Source organism: Bos indicus, chromosome 24 (assembly GCF_029378745.1).
Source record: "Bos indicus isolate NIAB-ARS_2022 breed Sahiwal x Tharparkar chromosome 24, NIAB-ARS_B.indTharparkar_mat_pri_1.0, whole genome shotgun sequence".
Classification (NCBI taxonomy): Eukaryota; Metazoa; Chordata; class Mammalia; order Artiodactyla; family Bovidae; genus Bos; species Bos indicus.
The window spans coordinates 55,188,712-55,201,268 of NC_091783.1; the positions used below are offsets into that span (position 1 = coordinate 55,188,712).

At 39.8% G+C, this 12,557-nt stretch overlaps 1 protein-coding gene across 11 annotated transcripts in view; it reads right to left on the reverse strand.

Moving 5' to 3' along the window:
• The window catches only part of TCF4 (transcription factor 4), a 385,533-nt gene that overhangs the window by 248,291 nt on the left and 124,685 nt on the right, over window positions 1–12,557 (reverse strand). For all 11 annotated transcript variants that reach the window (XM_019986612.2, XM_019986602.2, XM_019986606.2 and 8 more), the window contains 2 exons: window positions 6,697–6,758; window positions 3,302–3,398 (listed from right to left, as the gene is read on the reverse strand). In XM_019986612.2, the coding sequence (XP_019842171.1) occupies window positions 3,302–3,398; window positions 6,697–6,758 (159 nt within the window). The remainder of the gene's footprint in view (window positions 1–3,301; window positions 3,399–6,696; window positions 6,759–12,557) is intronic.

The following is a 12,557-nucleotide window of genomic DNA, read 5'->3' on the forward strand; positions in this document are numbered from 1 at the left end:
ATAAAACCTCACTAAGTGAACAGTTTACCAAAAAGAAATAGGTCATCTGCAGTTAATAACTCTTTCCCGTAAAATTAGTGTCACTTATTTCTGTAGCAGACGCCTAATTCAGTCACAGACTTGATTGATTTGACAATAAAGAATCTGGTCCAATAAAGTGGCTGATTTATTTCCGATACTATAGCTTTTACCCTAATGTGACACCAGAGCAGAACGAAATCTTTGACATGTAAAGAAATCCTTTACAGTTTTTCATGAAAACCAAAGCTTCTGAAAGTGGATATTGGATTGTTGTCCAAAACTTAAAAGTCTAATATCTTCTTTTGGTAAAACGAAAACTTCCACAAACACCGTAACCCAGAATATGGATTTGGACACAAAGAGTAGTTTAGAATATACCATATACTCTGTAAATTCAAATTTCTGGCTATACTCATAGGTCTTATTTCATCTTTGTCTTCATTTGTAAATTGGTTGTCTTTAATTTTTTGAAAACAATCTAGCTTCTCTTTGTAAAGGTACAGCAAAGCACCAAGCATGGCTCCCTGCAAAAGTGGTTTCATTTTAAATCAACAGCAGCTTGGGCAACATCAATGAGCATCTTTGTTCCCTGAGTCTAGCCCTGAGATACTCAAGCCAATCAAGAAGGCATTTGGGATGTGAGAAATTATCAGGAGGTGGGGGGGTTAATGCAGCATCCTAGCGAGTTCTCTAAAAATATTTTTAATTCCTTTCCAAAGTAAAAACGTGAGGTATTTCATAATAGTTTAAACGCCTTTTTCTCTCTTCTTTTATTTTTTTGCACACTGAGCCATGCCCTCTCACTCTGAGGGCAACTTCCCTGACCCTAGTCTGACACTGCACCGTTAATGTCAGATAAACCATTTAGCCCAAGCACAATTCTTTTCTGTGCAAAAATCTGCTTGAGGTGGAAAATGTAGCAGTTTGTAAACAATAAAGAGCCATGTTTCAGACCAGACAGCTTATCTGACAGAGAAGTCCTTTCATGGGGAACAGTGGGTGGGAGCCTCCGGACACAGCAGCATTTCCTACCACAATGCAGGAGACTGTCCTGGCCTCCATATTTAGGGGTTTAATGGGAAGGAGGGCAGACGGAGTAAAAGAACACAGCTGACATGGACTTTAAGCTTAAACAACAACTAAGTGAAAAGAGTCAGCTCTCAGAGCTCCGGCTGTAGACGCTCGGCCCACTTATATTTTAAATACTATTTGAACTGAAAAAAAAATAAAACGAATTTGGTTTGTAAAACAGCTGCCCAAGAGGACACACAAACAAGAATGATTCTTTGCTATCTTCATGTTGCTTGGTGTCTTCTGTAATATTATCAACTTGTTCTTTAGGAAAACATTTTTTCATGGACATTATATAAACTTCTAAATATGAGTAGTAATTTATTTATCACATTTTATCCTCATCGGAGGATAGTTTTAGAATTCTTCAGGACAATTCTCTAATATACTCTTTCGGTGTTACTTTTCAAGATGATTATTTTCAAGTTAATCTTTTACTTTATGAAGTTGGATAAGGATAAATAGAGAAGGGATGGTGTTAGAATTTAAAATTACTGCTACTGTCATTGAAGAATGTAAAGCTGTTCTTTCAAATCTAAGGTGACAAACATATCTCGTCACCTGCATCTGCCTATCCTGGAAACAGGAAACACTGCATCTCATGACTCATTTTAAAAAGCTAGGATTCTTGCTTCAGCTACAGAGTTAAAACATAAAAGTTACTATTTTAAATTTAAAAAAAAATAAGAAAGTATAAGAACAACCCATGGTCAGATACAGCTTTGAGATCCTGATTCTCAAAGTTGGGATGACACTTAATCACCCATTAAAAATAAATTCCTAGTATTTCTCTGCTTTGACTACTGTGCATTTAATACCTGAAGTCCCTGTAGATGGATTTGATGGTGATTTCTGAAAAGATGACTCACACTCAAGAATGATCTACACCTTAAATAACAAGTATAGGGATGAATTGAGAGAGGAGCATTGAAACATACAGTCTATCACATGTAAAATTAAATAGCCAGTGGAAATTTGCTGTATGACGCAGGGAGCTCAAACCCAATGCTCTGTGACAACCCAGAGGGGTGGGATGGGGTGGGAGGTGGGAGGAAGGTTAAAAGAGGAAGGGGATATATGTATACCTACGGCTGATTCATGTTGATATGTGACAGAAACCAACACGATATCATAAAGCAAGTATCCTCCAATTAAAAATAAATTTAAAAAATTATAAATAACAGAACAAAGTTAACATTAATTTACAAAAAGAAGTATAGTGACCAAGGCTTAAAAATTAGGACATTCCTCAGAAGCATCTGCAATTATGGTTTCAAAATGATATGTGTATGGCTGCATGTCTTCCTTGGAGTATAGTCCAACAGCTTCTGCCAAGAAATTTAACCTCATTTATTGATGGATTCGCAACAGGATTTGGCCAAGTTGAGAGATTTACTAATATTGTTAAAGCTCACATTTATTAGAACAAAGATCTTTTTTTCCCAATCAAAACTAAAGTAATCAGCTATTGGGACCTTTTAAGTCATTATAAATTGTCTTTTCATTGCTCAAGATACTGCGGTTTTGTGTTTTTTTTTTTTTTTTTTTAATCCCTATAGGTAGTCAAAGCAGAAAAAAAATATGCTAAGAATTCCAATAGAAAAGACATGCTGGAAACACAAAGGCTGTCAAAGGACATGTAGGTCAGTTCATGAAGCAGGATGGGGATCTCCTAGATCATTAGCACTAAAGTTCACACCGTGGTGAATACACAACCAGACTTTACAATTCAACGTGAACATGCTACTTTGATTTAAACACACTAAACCTATTAATACAGGAACTTCCATGACCCCTTTCATAAAAGTTCACGCTAACGCAGATTTTATCTCATTGCCAACTGACAGACTCAATGATACTTCTTACTTTAAATATTCACAACTTTCACTTCATCAGCCTTAACCCTGGGAAACTACTGCCGCAACAGTGAAATTGGGAGAAGTGCTTTACATCTAAGGAACACAAAGTTTCCACGTAGATTCAGTATCACTGAAATTAGGTAATTCCACACACTTGTAAAACTTAGTCCTGTATGCGCTATTACCAAGCAAAGATGATCAATATTTTTCTGTAATTTAAAATTACTATAGTGAACTAGCTAAATATCTTAAGTTCTTAAAAACAGAATCTCTGTCTGGGCTTGTATTCTACCTTTGATGGTAAAACATAAGCATTCCAAAAACTCACGTTAATTTAAAATTAGTCTTACTTTGTATTCTGGAATTGACAAAAGGTGGAGAGAGATTGTCATGTGACCCAAGGTCCCTGCTGGTCATGTGGTCATAGGGAGTCCCATCTCCATAGTTCTGTAAATAAAATAACAGATAAGTTTACATTTGCCATGAATCAATCAGCACGGAAGTCTGACTACTGACATCTCTCTGAACCAAAGAAATTGGAGCCCACCATTCTCACCCCAGCACCTTATTATAGGAAAGCTGCATCTTCACAGGTACAGTGCATAAGAAGGGCTCTAAAGTTTGCAGAGTTCACATTTTCCCCGAAATCATAGTGAAGCTGGGGGAATAATAATAATGGAGCCAATTGCACCAAGTTATTACAAGCAAATGAAATAATGCAAGTAAAACACCTGAGACGTATAAAATATATTGTAAATCGTAATTATTATTTTGATAAGCCCACATTATTTTTAAAAAAAGAGAGCAAAATGTGCTATGGGAAAGTTACTCATAACCTGCAACAAACTGCCTTTGGAAGGCAAAGGTAGGACCTTGTAAACAGCAGCATTTGGTTTTATGAAATTGAAATTTCAATGTTTTGTTATAGACGTTATTGTGGTTGTAAAAGAATTGGATCATTCCATAAGCAACCAGCTACACAAAAACGTTAAAATGATTACAACAGGACTATAAATGAATATCAGAATTTAAGCATAAATTCTGGATTTGGACAAGTATGCCACAAAAAACAGTTTTAAAGCAGACGGTAATCTTTGGAAATTTCTAATTACTATGATCATCTCATGGTTTAAAGGGGAATTTTAAATTAAAATAAGGTTTTTAAACTGCTCAGTCACTTGCTTTTAATGGAGGAGTTAGATAACATACAGGAAAGAGTTAAAATCATCTAAATGACAGAGTTCAAATTTTAGGTTACTGGAGGAGCCTGGAAGGCTGCAGTCCATGGGGTCGCTGAGGGTCGGACACGACTGAGCGACTTCACTTTCACTTTTCACTTTCATGCATTGGAGAAGGAAATGGCAACCCACTCCAGTGTTCTCGCCTGGAGAATCCCAGGGATGGCGGAGCCTGGTGGGCTGTCGTCTCTGGGGTCGCACAGAGTCGGACACGACTGAAGTGACTTAGCAGCAGCAGCAGCAAGGTACATAAAGTGACCAGAAAGGAAAAAAAGAGTCATGCTGCTCAGCTGGTTGCACTGTCCATAAAGACTAAGTCAAATTTACTCAGAGGTATCAGTTGGTATGTTAGCCAAAGGGCAGAATCTGCCCACATGAAAAGGACAGATACTGTATGAAAAATGAAAACGTACATCCCTTCACTAAAGAAGCGACAGAAACCTTAAGGTTCCAAACTACCCCGTTTTCAACCGCCTTTCCTCGGCTATAAAAAAATTAACTTGAACGATACTGTGATGGGATGTTGCCAGTACATCAGGGCATAAAAGGATGTCACATTTTAAACATATATCATTGCTCTTACACTCACTTGTTCTATACCAGACACTGCATAATACTAATTATCGTTTATTAAGTATGCTCACCCTACAGAGTTATTAAGAGCTTAATATACATTATCTAATTTAAACGCCAGCACAGTGTTTCAAGATGACTGGAAATATCACCACTTGAAGATGAGAAAAAAGAGACACCTGCCCCCTGGCTGTCCCATACAAGCCAGCCACAATAAGCTGTCTCATGCCAGCTCGCTGCATTTAGAAAATACAAATTACAAAATATTGAGTCAAAGTTATCCACCAATGAATTCCCTGGAGAAAAAAAAAAGGCCAGACGATTCATGAAAACCAAATAAGAGTCAGGACAATCCTAATGATCCTCCCTCTCAGAAGAACGACTGAAAGAGCTATGTGTTCTATTAAAATGAGAAAGCAGAAGACATTAAGTTCATGCGAATGAACTCAACAAGCGAGGGACATTCTGTCGTCTCCTACACTTGCTGTCAGGGGAATGGATTGATTTCTGCAAGTGAAGACTGTAATGTGAGGAGGAGGAAAGACTTCCTCAACCCATCCATATAATGTGGGAGAATCTGAAACTCGACAGCTGGTGCAAAGTCTCAGCGAAGTTCCTGGTAAGCCGAGAGCCCTGGCTGTACCCTGAGACCAGAGCATGAGCCCCAAGGCCAAAGAACAGGTGGAAATGCCCAACACGGCTTGCAGAGACGGCCTCCTTTGGACAGCTTGATTACCTTCCTTACCTCTTACGCCAAAATACAGACCACCCTCCACCCCAAATGTGTGTGAACACTTACAGTAAAATGTGCCCCCACTCCCTGGCCCTGCAGAACGTTTCATCTATCTATACAGCTGCTTGGGGGAGGGCCAGCTGTTTTGTGTGGTCTATGTCTACTTTTAATCTGGAGTTATATGTATTGTTATAAAAACTGGGAGGGATTTCAGAAGGCCTAGCGATGACTCCATTAAAGACAGATTATATATGTAAAATCGTTCACATTTGAGTTAGAAGGAACAGGAAAGATCCTCTGGTTCAACTTCTTCATTTTACAAAGTAGCAGTCTGAGGCCCAAGGAAGTGAAATGACACACCCAAGGTCATACACGTACAAACACACGCATGGCCTAACCACCCTACTCACACCCTACTCACACCCCATGCCATGGTCTTCACATGACACCCTAACAACCAAAAGCCTTGGACAGGAGTAGCAAAAATCTGCAAGCGAATAAGACATGTGCAGTTAAGTACAAGCAACTTCTTTTCCAAATGACTTTGCGCCATGGTGTGTAAAATACAAGACTGACTTAAGGAACACTGACAAATGAGCAAGTCTGAAGAATAAGACTTCGTCTAAATCAGATCGTATCCGTTTACTTTGAAGTTTAAGGATTTGGGGTTGTGTGTGTTTTAAAAATAAAAGCTACTTTCAAAAAAAAAAAATTAAATGAACGAACCCACTGGTGACCAAAGGCACTACTGGTGGTGGGACAATCACGTGTTTACAAAGTGGAACCGACACAGACTTATTATGCAGATGATACTGGAAGCTGCAACTGCACAGGATGTCTTCAGAATTATTCAGTGACCTATTTACACCAATATATTACAGGGATACTAGGAATTTTTTTTTAAGTTGCACCACCTACAAAAAATAGCTTTCTGTTAACACTGGATCAGTAACTGGCAAAGCAAGGCCAAATGTTTAATGAAGGGGTTGTCTTCTGGTTAGCCAAAGTAGAAGGGGTGTCAAAGTCAATAATAACACCCAATAAGAGCATGAAAAAAATGCCAAACAGAAGCTGATCCTCATTAAACTCAGTCCGCATATATAGCCATGCAGATGTGTGTCAGGGAGAAAAAACTCACCTTCAGTTTGTCAATTTACATATTAGGATGTCTGCTTGTGGGGAAAAGATTAGATATACTTACCCTGGACGGGCTTGGATGTCCTCCACTCCCCCAGGACCCTGAGCTACTTCTGTCTTCTACATCTAGGGACAAGAGAAAAATTCTTTAGGCTTTCTTGCAATAATTCTTTCTTTTTGTATATGCACTTTCAAATTAATGTTTCAAATTAATCTCCTGTTGCCTTTAATTAAGAATCAGGCACGAGGCTACCATGATGATAGTAGCTTCTGACCCAACTACTTAAATTAACTCATTTAAATTCACAGCAGAAACGAACTGGACCCTCAGGAACCAGAGGTATGAACATAAAAATTTCTTCCATCCTTCACAATGTTTCATAGCCTCAACTTTTATCAACCTGAAATTGCACTTAAAATCTTACTAAAATCTTTTGGACAGGTTAAGTTAAAACTACACTAACACAACCTTAATATTCACACATACACAAAAGTTAAATCAGGTAAATATCCATACTATTAATATTATTAATATTAGCGGCACACCTGCCATAACGCTCCTAGACACTTTCGGCCCTCTTACCAGCTCAGACAAGCCACTCGAGGCCTACCCACCAGAGGACAGACGTGCAGGAAAACACGTAAGATGAAAAAGGACATTAACAGTCTATTTCCACCAGGACATCACAAGGCTATCAAGAGACTTTTTAAGTTTCTTAGGACCACACCATCTCAGTCTTTTTTTTTTTTTTTAATAGGCACAACACTTGGCCTACAGTCCTTAATCTGGACAATGAGATGTGGACACGAAAGTTGTTAAAGCAATGTTTTATTTTGACAAATTATGGCAAAATGACCTGTGTGAACTCCCAGAAGGCTGGGATTCTCTAGGCCCTGTACCAGCGAAGTTCTAACGCTGACCAAATTCGAGATGCTTCTTCAGCGCTTCAGGTGCAAATACGAAGGAAGGGGAGTCTGATGGCTAAGTTCCCACGTTCACTGCTCAGAACATAAAAGTGCGCGCAAGATCAGTCACTCTAAATTTAGAAATGGCTTTGAGATTTTTGATGAAAGGCCCTTTCTGAGGATAAAAATTTCACTGTTCTATTATCTTGATGATGGTGGGTAACAGACGGCCATCACAAGCTTCCTCTGACAGGACTGGAGGAGGAGGTGTGAAACTTCGGCTCAGGAGATGTACTCCCATGGACCATGTTTTCTAACATTTCAGTAATACTGTTTCTTAATGCACTACTGTCCTTCCCTTAATTACTCCTATTTTATTATCAGCAGAAGTGATCATAGTATAATTAACTGACTTATTTGGGGATCCAGTAGAGGACATGGTGTTTTAGAATATTAAGAGAGGGACTAGAAACAGCAATCAACAACTAGGACCACTAAACGTGAAATCTTTTTTGACAAATATCGTTTCAGTTACTTTGGAAAGTTCTTCCAAAGAGAATGCAAATGCAAAAGCTATCCCCTGCAGATAGCTAAAATCAGTGCCTGCATGGGACTTCCCTGATAGTCCAGTGCTTAAGACTGCACTTCCACTGTAGAAGGCAAGGACTGGATCCTTGGTCAGGGAACTAAGATCCCGCATGCTGCATGTTGCAGACAAAAATAGAAAAGAAAATGAAATTTAAAAAAATTTTTCAATAATCAGTGGCTGTGAGCTTTAAGAGATGTCATGCAAGCTCTGAAGAGGAAGTCTGCAGAAAAGGTACAATACTTTCCAAATTTGCTGTTTAACAACCCAAGCTCCTAGCCCATCTACTGTGAAACTGGGGGACGTATATATAAAAGTGACTTGAACTCTGGGGACTGTCACACAAGTAAGTTTTGTAGCCTGCCTGGTTCTCGTCATCCTTAACACCAAATCAAATTTGTTTTCACACACACACACATACACAAAGATATAAATGACAAAACCTATCAACCAGAAGTCTGCACATCTTGACTTCCTTCTCACCTGAAACAGCCAACCTGGATTAATTTGAGAGGTTTTCCTCTTAAACTTGGCCCCAAAAGTAATGAAGGAACAGCAGTGAATCTCTACGTCTACCATAGGATTCTGTTTTATTTGGACCCATTTAATCCATTTTCAAAAAGGATTTCAAACATGAAAGGAAGGCAGAGACAAGCAGGAAAGGGAAGCATAGTACTTCCCAGTCAGTAGTTTTGCCCTAGGGGTGATTATGATCCCCAGAGGGCATTTGGCAATGTCTGGAGACATTTTCGGTTGTCACAACTTGGCAGGGCATGGAGGCGGGGCAGAGCTAGTGGCATCAAGTGGTTAGAGGCCAGGGACGTTGCTAAATGTTTTGTGCATGTCAGAATACCCGCACAACACAAAATACCCTGGTCTCAAATGTCAACTGTGCCAAGGTTGAGAAGTCCTCTTCTAAAGGACAAATTCTATTAAAGAGCAAAAAGGAAGAATCGAGCTGGAAAAAAAAAAAGATGTCCTAGAATTTGATTTATAATGAATACAGTCTCTTACTAAATACACAGTGAAGTTATCTGAGCCCAGATTTAAGCCAGAGTGTTTCAAGAGATGTTCCTATACATCTTCTGTCCACAGAATAAAGGGAAAATGATGGTCAACCAAGCAGGCTGCTAATTAGCAGGCAAATAAAACACATCAAAACTTGAGTATTCCCAACTGGGCAATTTCAAAAGCGAGCAATCCACTAATTAAAAATGCTGGAAGTCTAGCTTTTTCAAAACAGGTTAAATACTGGCTGGTTTCCTTCACAAATAGATTCCCACCCAATCAAATCTGACTGCTCTTTTCCCATTCTTTCCCATTTCCATCCTCTTCATTTCCTGATCTCACGCTGCTGTATCTTCTTTTAGTCTTCCTTCCTCTTATTGCTCTTTTTAACAGGCTTTTCCTTCAGTGGCCTCCTGCAAATTGAGAAGGTAAGGACACCTCTCTTGCCCTCCAAGACTTAACAGAACAATTGTATGACTTCTGATATTTTTTATTTGAAAGAATACCTGTACAACGGGTGCTCCTTGATCCAGGGCAAGAAGATTCAAAGCTATAGCATGCACTGAATGTAAACATGTTATTTTTAAGACATTTGTTTCCATCTTCCCTCCCACTGAGCTTCATCAGACCTGCCAGTAAGTCAGCAAGCATTTCCTCAACAAGGATCTCAGTCCATCTCAAAGTGTGCCTGAGGACTGCCTATGTCCAATCACCTGGTGTGCTCATTTCAAAATCAGCATCCTGGGGTCCACTGCAGACCTACTGATCCTGGATCTTTGAAGGTGGGGCCAAGAAAACTGTCTTTAACGAGGTTTTCAGGTAATTTTCGTGTACACAGGAGCTTTGAGAACCACCAACCTCCTCTGGAAACACAAGACAGATGCATGCCCTACCCCGCCACCCACTGCCTAGCTCACATCCCGTCCTAAAATCCTTGCCCAGGTGGACGGTTTCTGCAGCATTCAGTCCACATTCCCGGCGCATCTACACCCAGACTCACTCTCTATGTAAACCTTGCACGTGGCCTACACGTGGCCATCCCCTGCTCCTAGTGGTGTACCTGGGCACCGCACACACTTCCTACCTCCAGGTATTTGTACCCGCTATTCCTTCTGCCTGAGCTATTTTTTATCTCTCAAAAAAATAATACTAGTTAGTATTTTGTGAACTTAAATATGCCAGACACTGTGCCAAGCACTTCAATACACTACCAGTATCTCCATTTTATCTTGGAGGAGACTGAGGCTTAGACGGGACAGAAAACCCTCCCAATGTGACAGCAGATGGCAGAGCTGGCAGACACAGGACCTGACCACGTTCAAGTCAGGAACATTCTCCACCACGGTCAAGGTCTCCCCGATAAGCAGCTCAGGTCTCTCTACAACCAGCTCGACCATAACCGCCAGTCCCTTCTTCCCATGGATGTATTTACTTTTGGAGTTTATATCCACTCTCGTGTCCACAAAAAGATTATAGAATGAATACAACACAAATATATAAACCCGGGTCTCATGCACTGCAAACAGATTCTTTACCATCTGAGCCACCAGGGAAGCCCCAGTCTTGTGTCCACAGAAGATTACTGAATGTATACAACACAAATACATAAAAAGAAATATTTGAAGACATCAGAGAGGCTGGAAAATAAAAACAGGAGAACAATCGGGCCATATGTATGATGAGCTTATCAAAAATGTACACTGTGGGAGTTTCCTGGTGGTCCAGTGGCCAAGACTTTGTGCTCCCAATTCAGGGGACCCAGGTTCGATCCCTGGTCGGAGACCCAGATCCCACATACCACATCTCGCAACTAAGAGTTCAGATGTCGTAACTAAAGATCCTACGTGTCACAACTAGGACCCAGTGCAGCCAAACAGATAAGTATTTTAAAACAAAAACAAAAAACTTAAAACATACACTGTGATGGATGAGATATTTGTGAGAGAGGGGTCAAAATTCTAGTGGGCAAAGAGTAAAACAAGATTCATAGCCTTGGATTAAAATACCCAAACTGTTCAGGAAAATCATTAAGGGAACACAGTTACAAATGAAAAACTGCCCAAGATAGAAGCTGCGTGAATACTGAGTTCTCACGTCTCCCTTGTTCCTGCGTGAATACTGAGTTCTCATGTCCCCCTTGTTCCTGCATGAATACTGAGTTCTCACGTCTCCCTTGTTCTGCTGTCACTCTCTATCCAAGATGGGACACGTAAGAGAAAGACAACCACCTGGGCGGAAGGAGGCAAAGGAAAAAAAAAGTGGAAGATAGCAATTATTCTTCCGAAAGACTGACGTGGGCTCAATTGTTTCTAATTTCTTTAGACAAGGACAGGCTGAGTAATGTCCATGGTTTTGACAGTTGCTTTAGGAGGCAATCTGACCATCTACAAATTGTGATTTTACTTGAGTAGTTCTGCATAAGCCCCCTCTAAAATGCCTGACATTTCAACACTAAAACACAAAAGCAAAGCGTGGGTAGAATGAGGATCAAACGCTCCTTTTAGAGAAAAGATACACAGAGATGAATTTTAATTTTCATGATTTCCCATCCATACTCATTGGTTATTCAAATCTCCACTTTATGTGGACAGTGAGATCAAAACTATCCATAGACTGGACCAATGTCCGAAAGCACAGAGCTGGAAAAAAGACCTAGATTTCAGCCACAGACTGCGTTAACCAGCTCTACGGCCTGAGCCAGTCACCGGACTCTCTGAACTCATTGTTGTCAACTGTAAAATAAGTAGTTTTGATTTCCATTCTTAGAAATAGGGCAGCCTAGTATAGTGGAACAACTCTGCCACAAAACACTAAGTGCAGTAAATCAGAGAAAAGACAAATATCATGTGATGGGGCTTGTACGTGGAATCTAGAAAGTGGATACAAATAAACGTATTCACAAAACTGGAACAGACTCAGAGACACAGAGAACAAACTTATAGTTTCCAAAGGGGAAGGTGGGAGAGGAATAAACTAGGAGTTTGGGATTAATATACACACTACTATATATATATAATGTGTTTCCTAGGTGGCTCAATGGAAAAGAATCCACCTGAAATGCAGGAGACATGGGTTAGATCACTGATGGGGGAAGATGCCCTGGAGAAAGAAATGGCAACCCACTCCAGTATTCTTGCCTGGGAAATTCCATGAACAGAGTAGCCTGGTGGGCTATACAGTCCACAGGGTCAAAAAAGAGTCAGATATGACTTAGCAAGTAAACAACAACAACAAAAACTGTAAAACAGATAACCAACAAGGACCTAGCACAGGGAAGTATACACAGTATCTTCTAAGAATCTAAAAAGGAATATATACACACACACACACACAAATGTATAAGTGAACTACTCTGCTGTACTCTGAAACCAACACAACACTGTGGATCAACTATATTTCAACAAAAACTTATAAGTCAATAAATA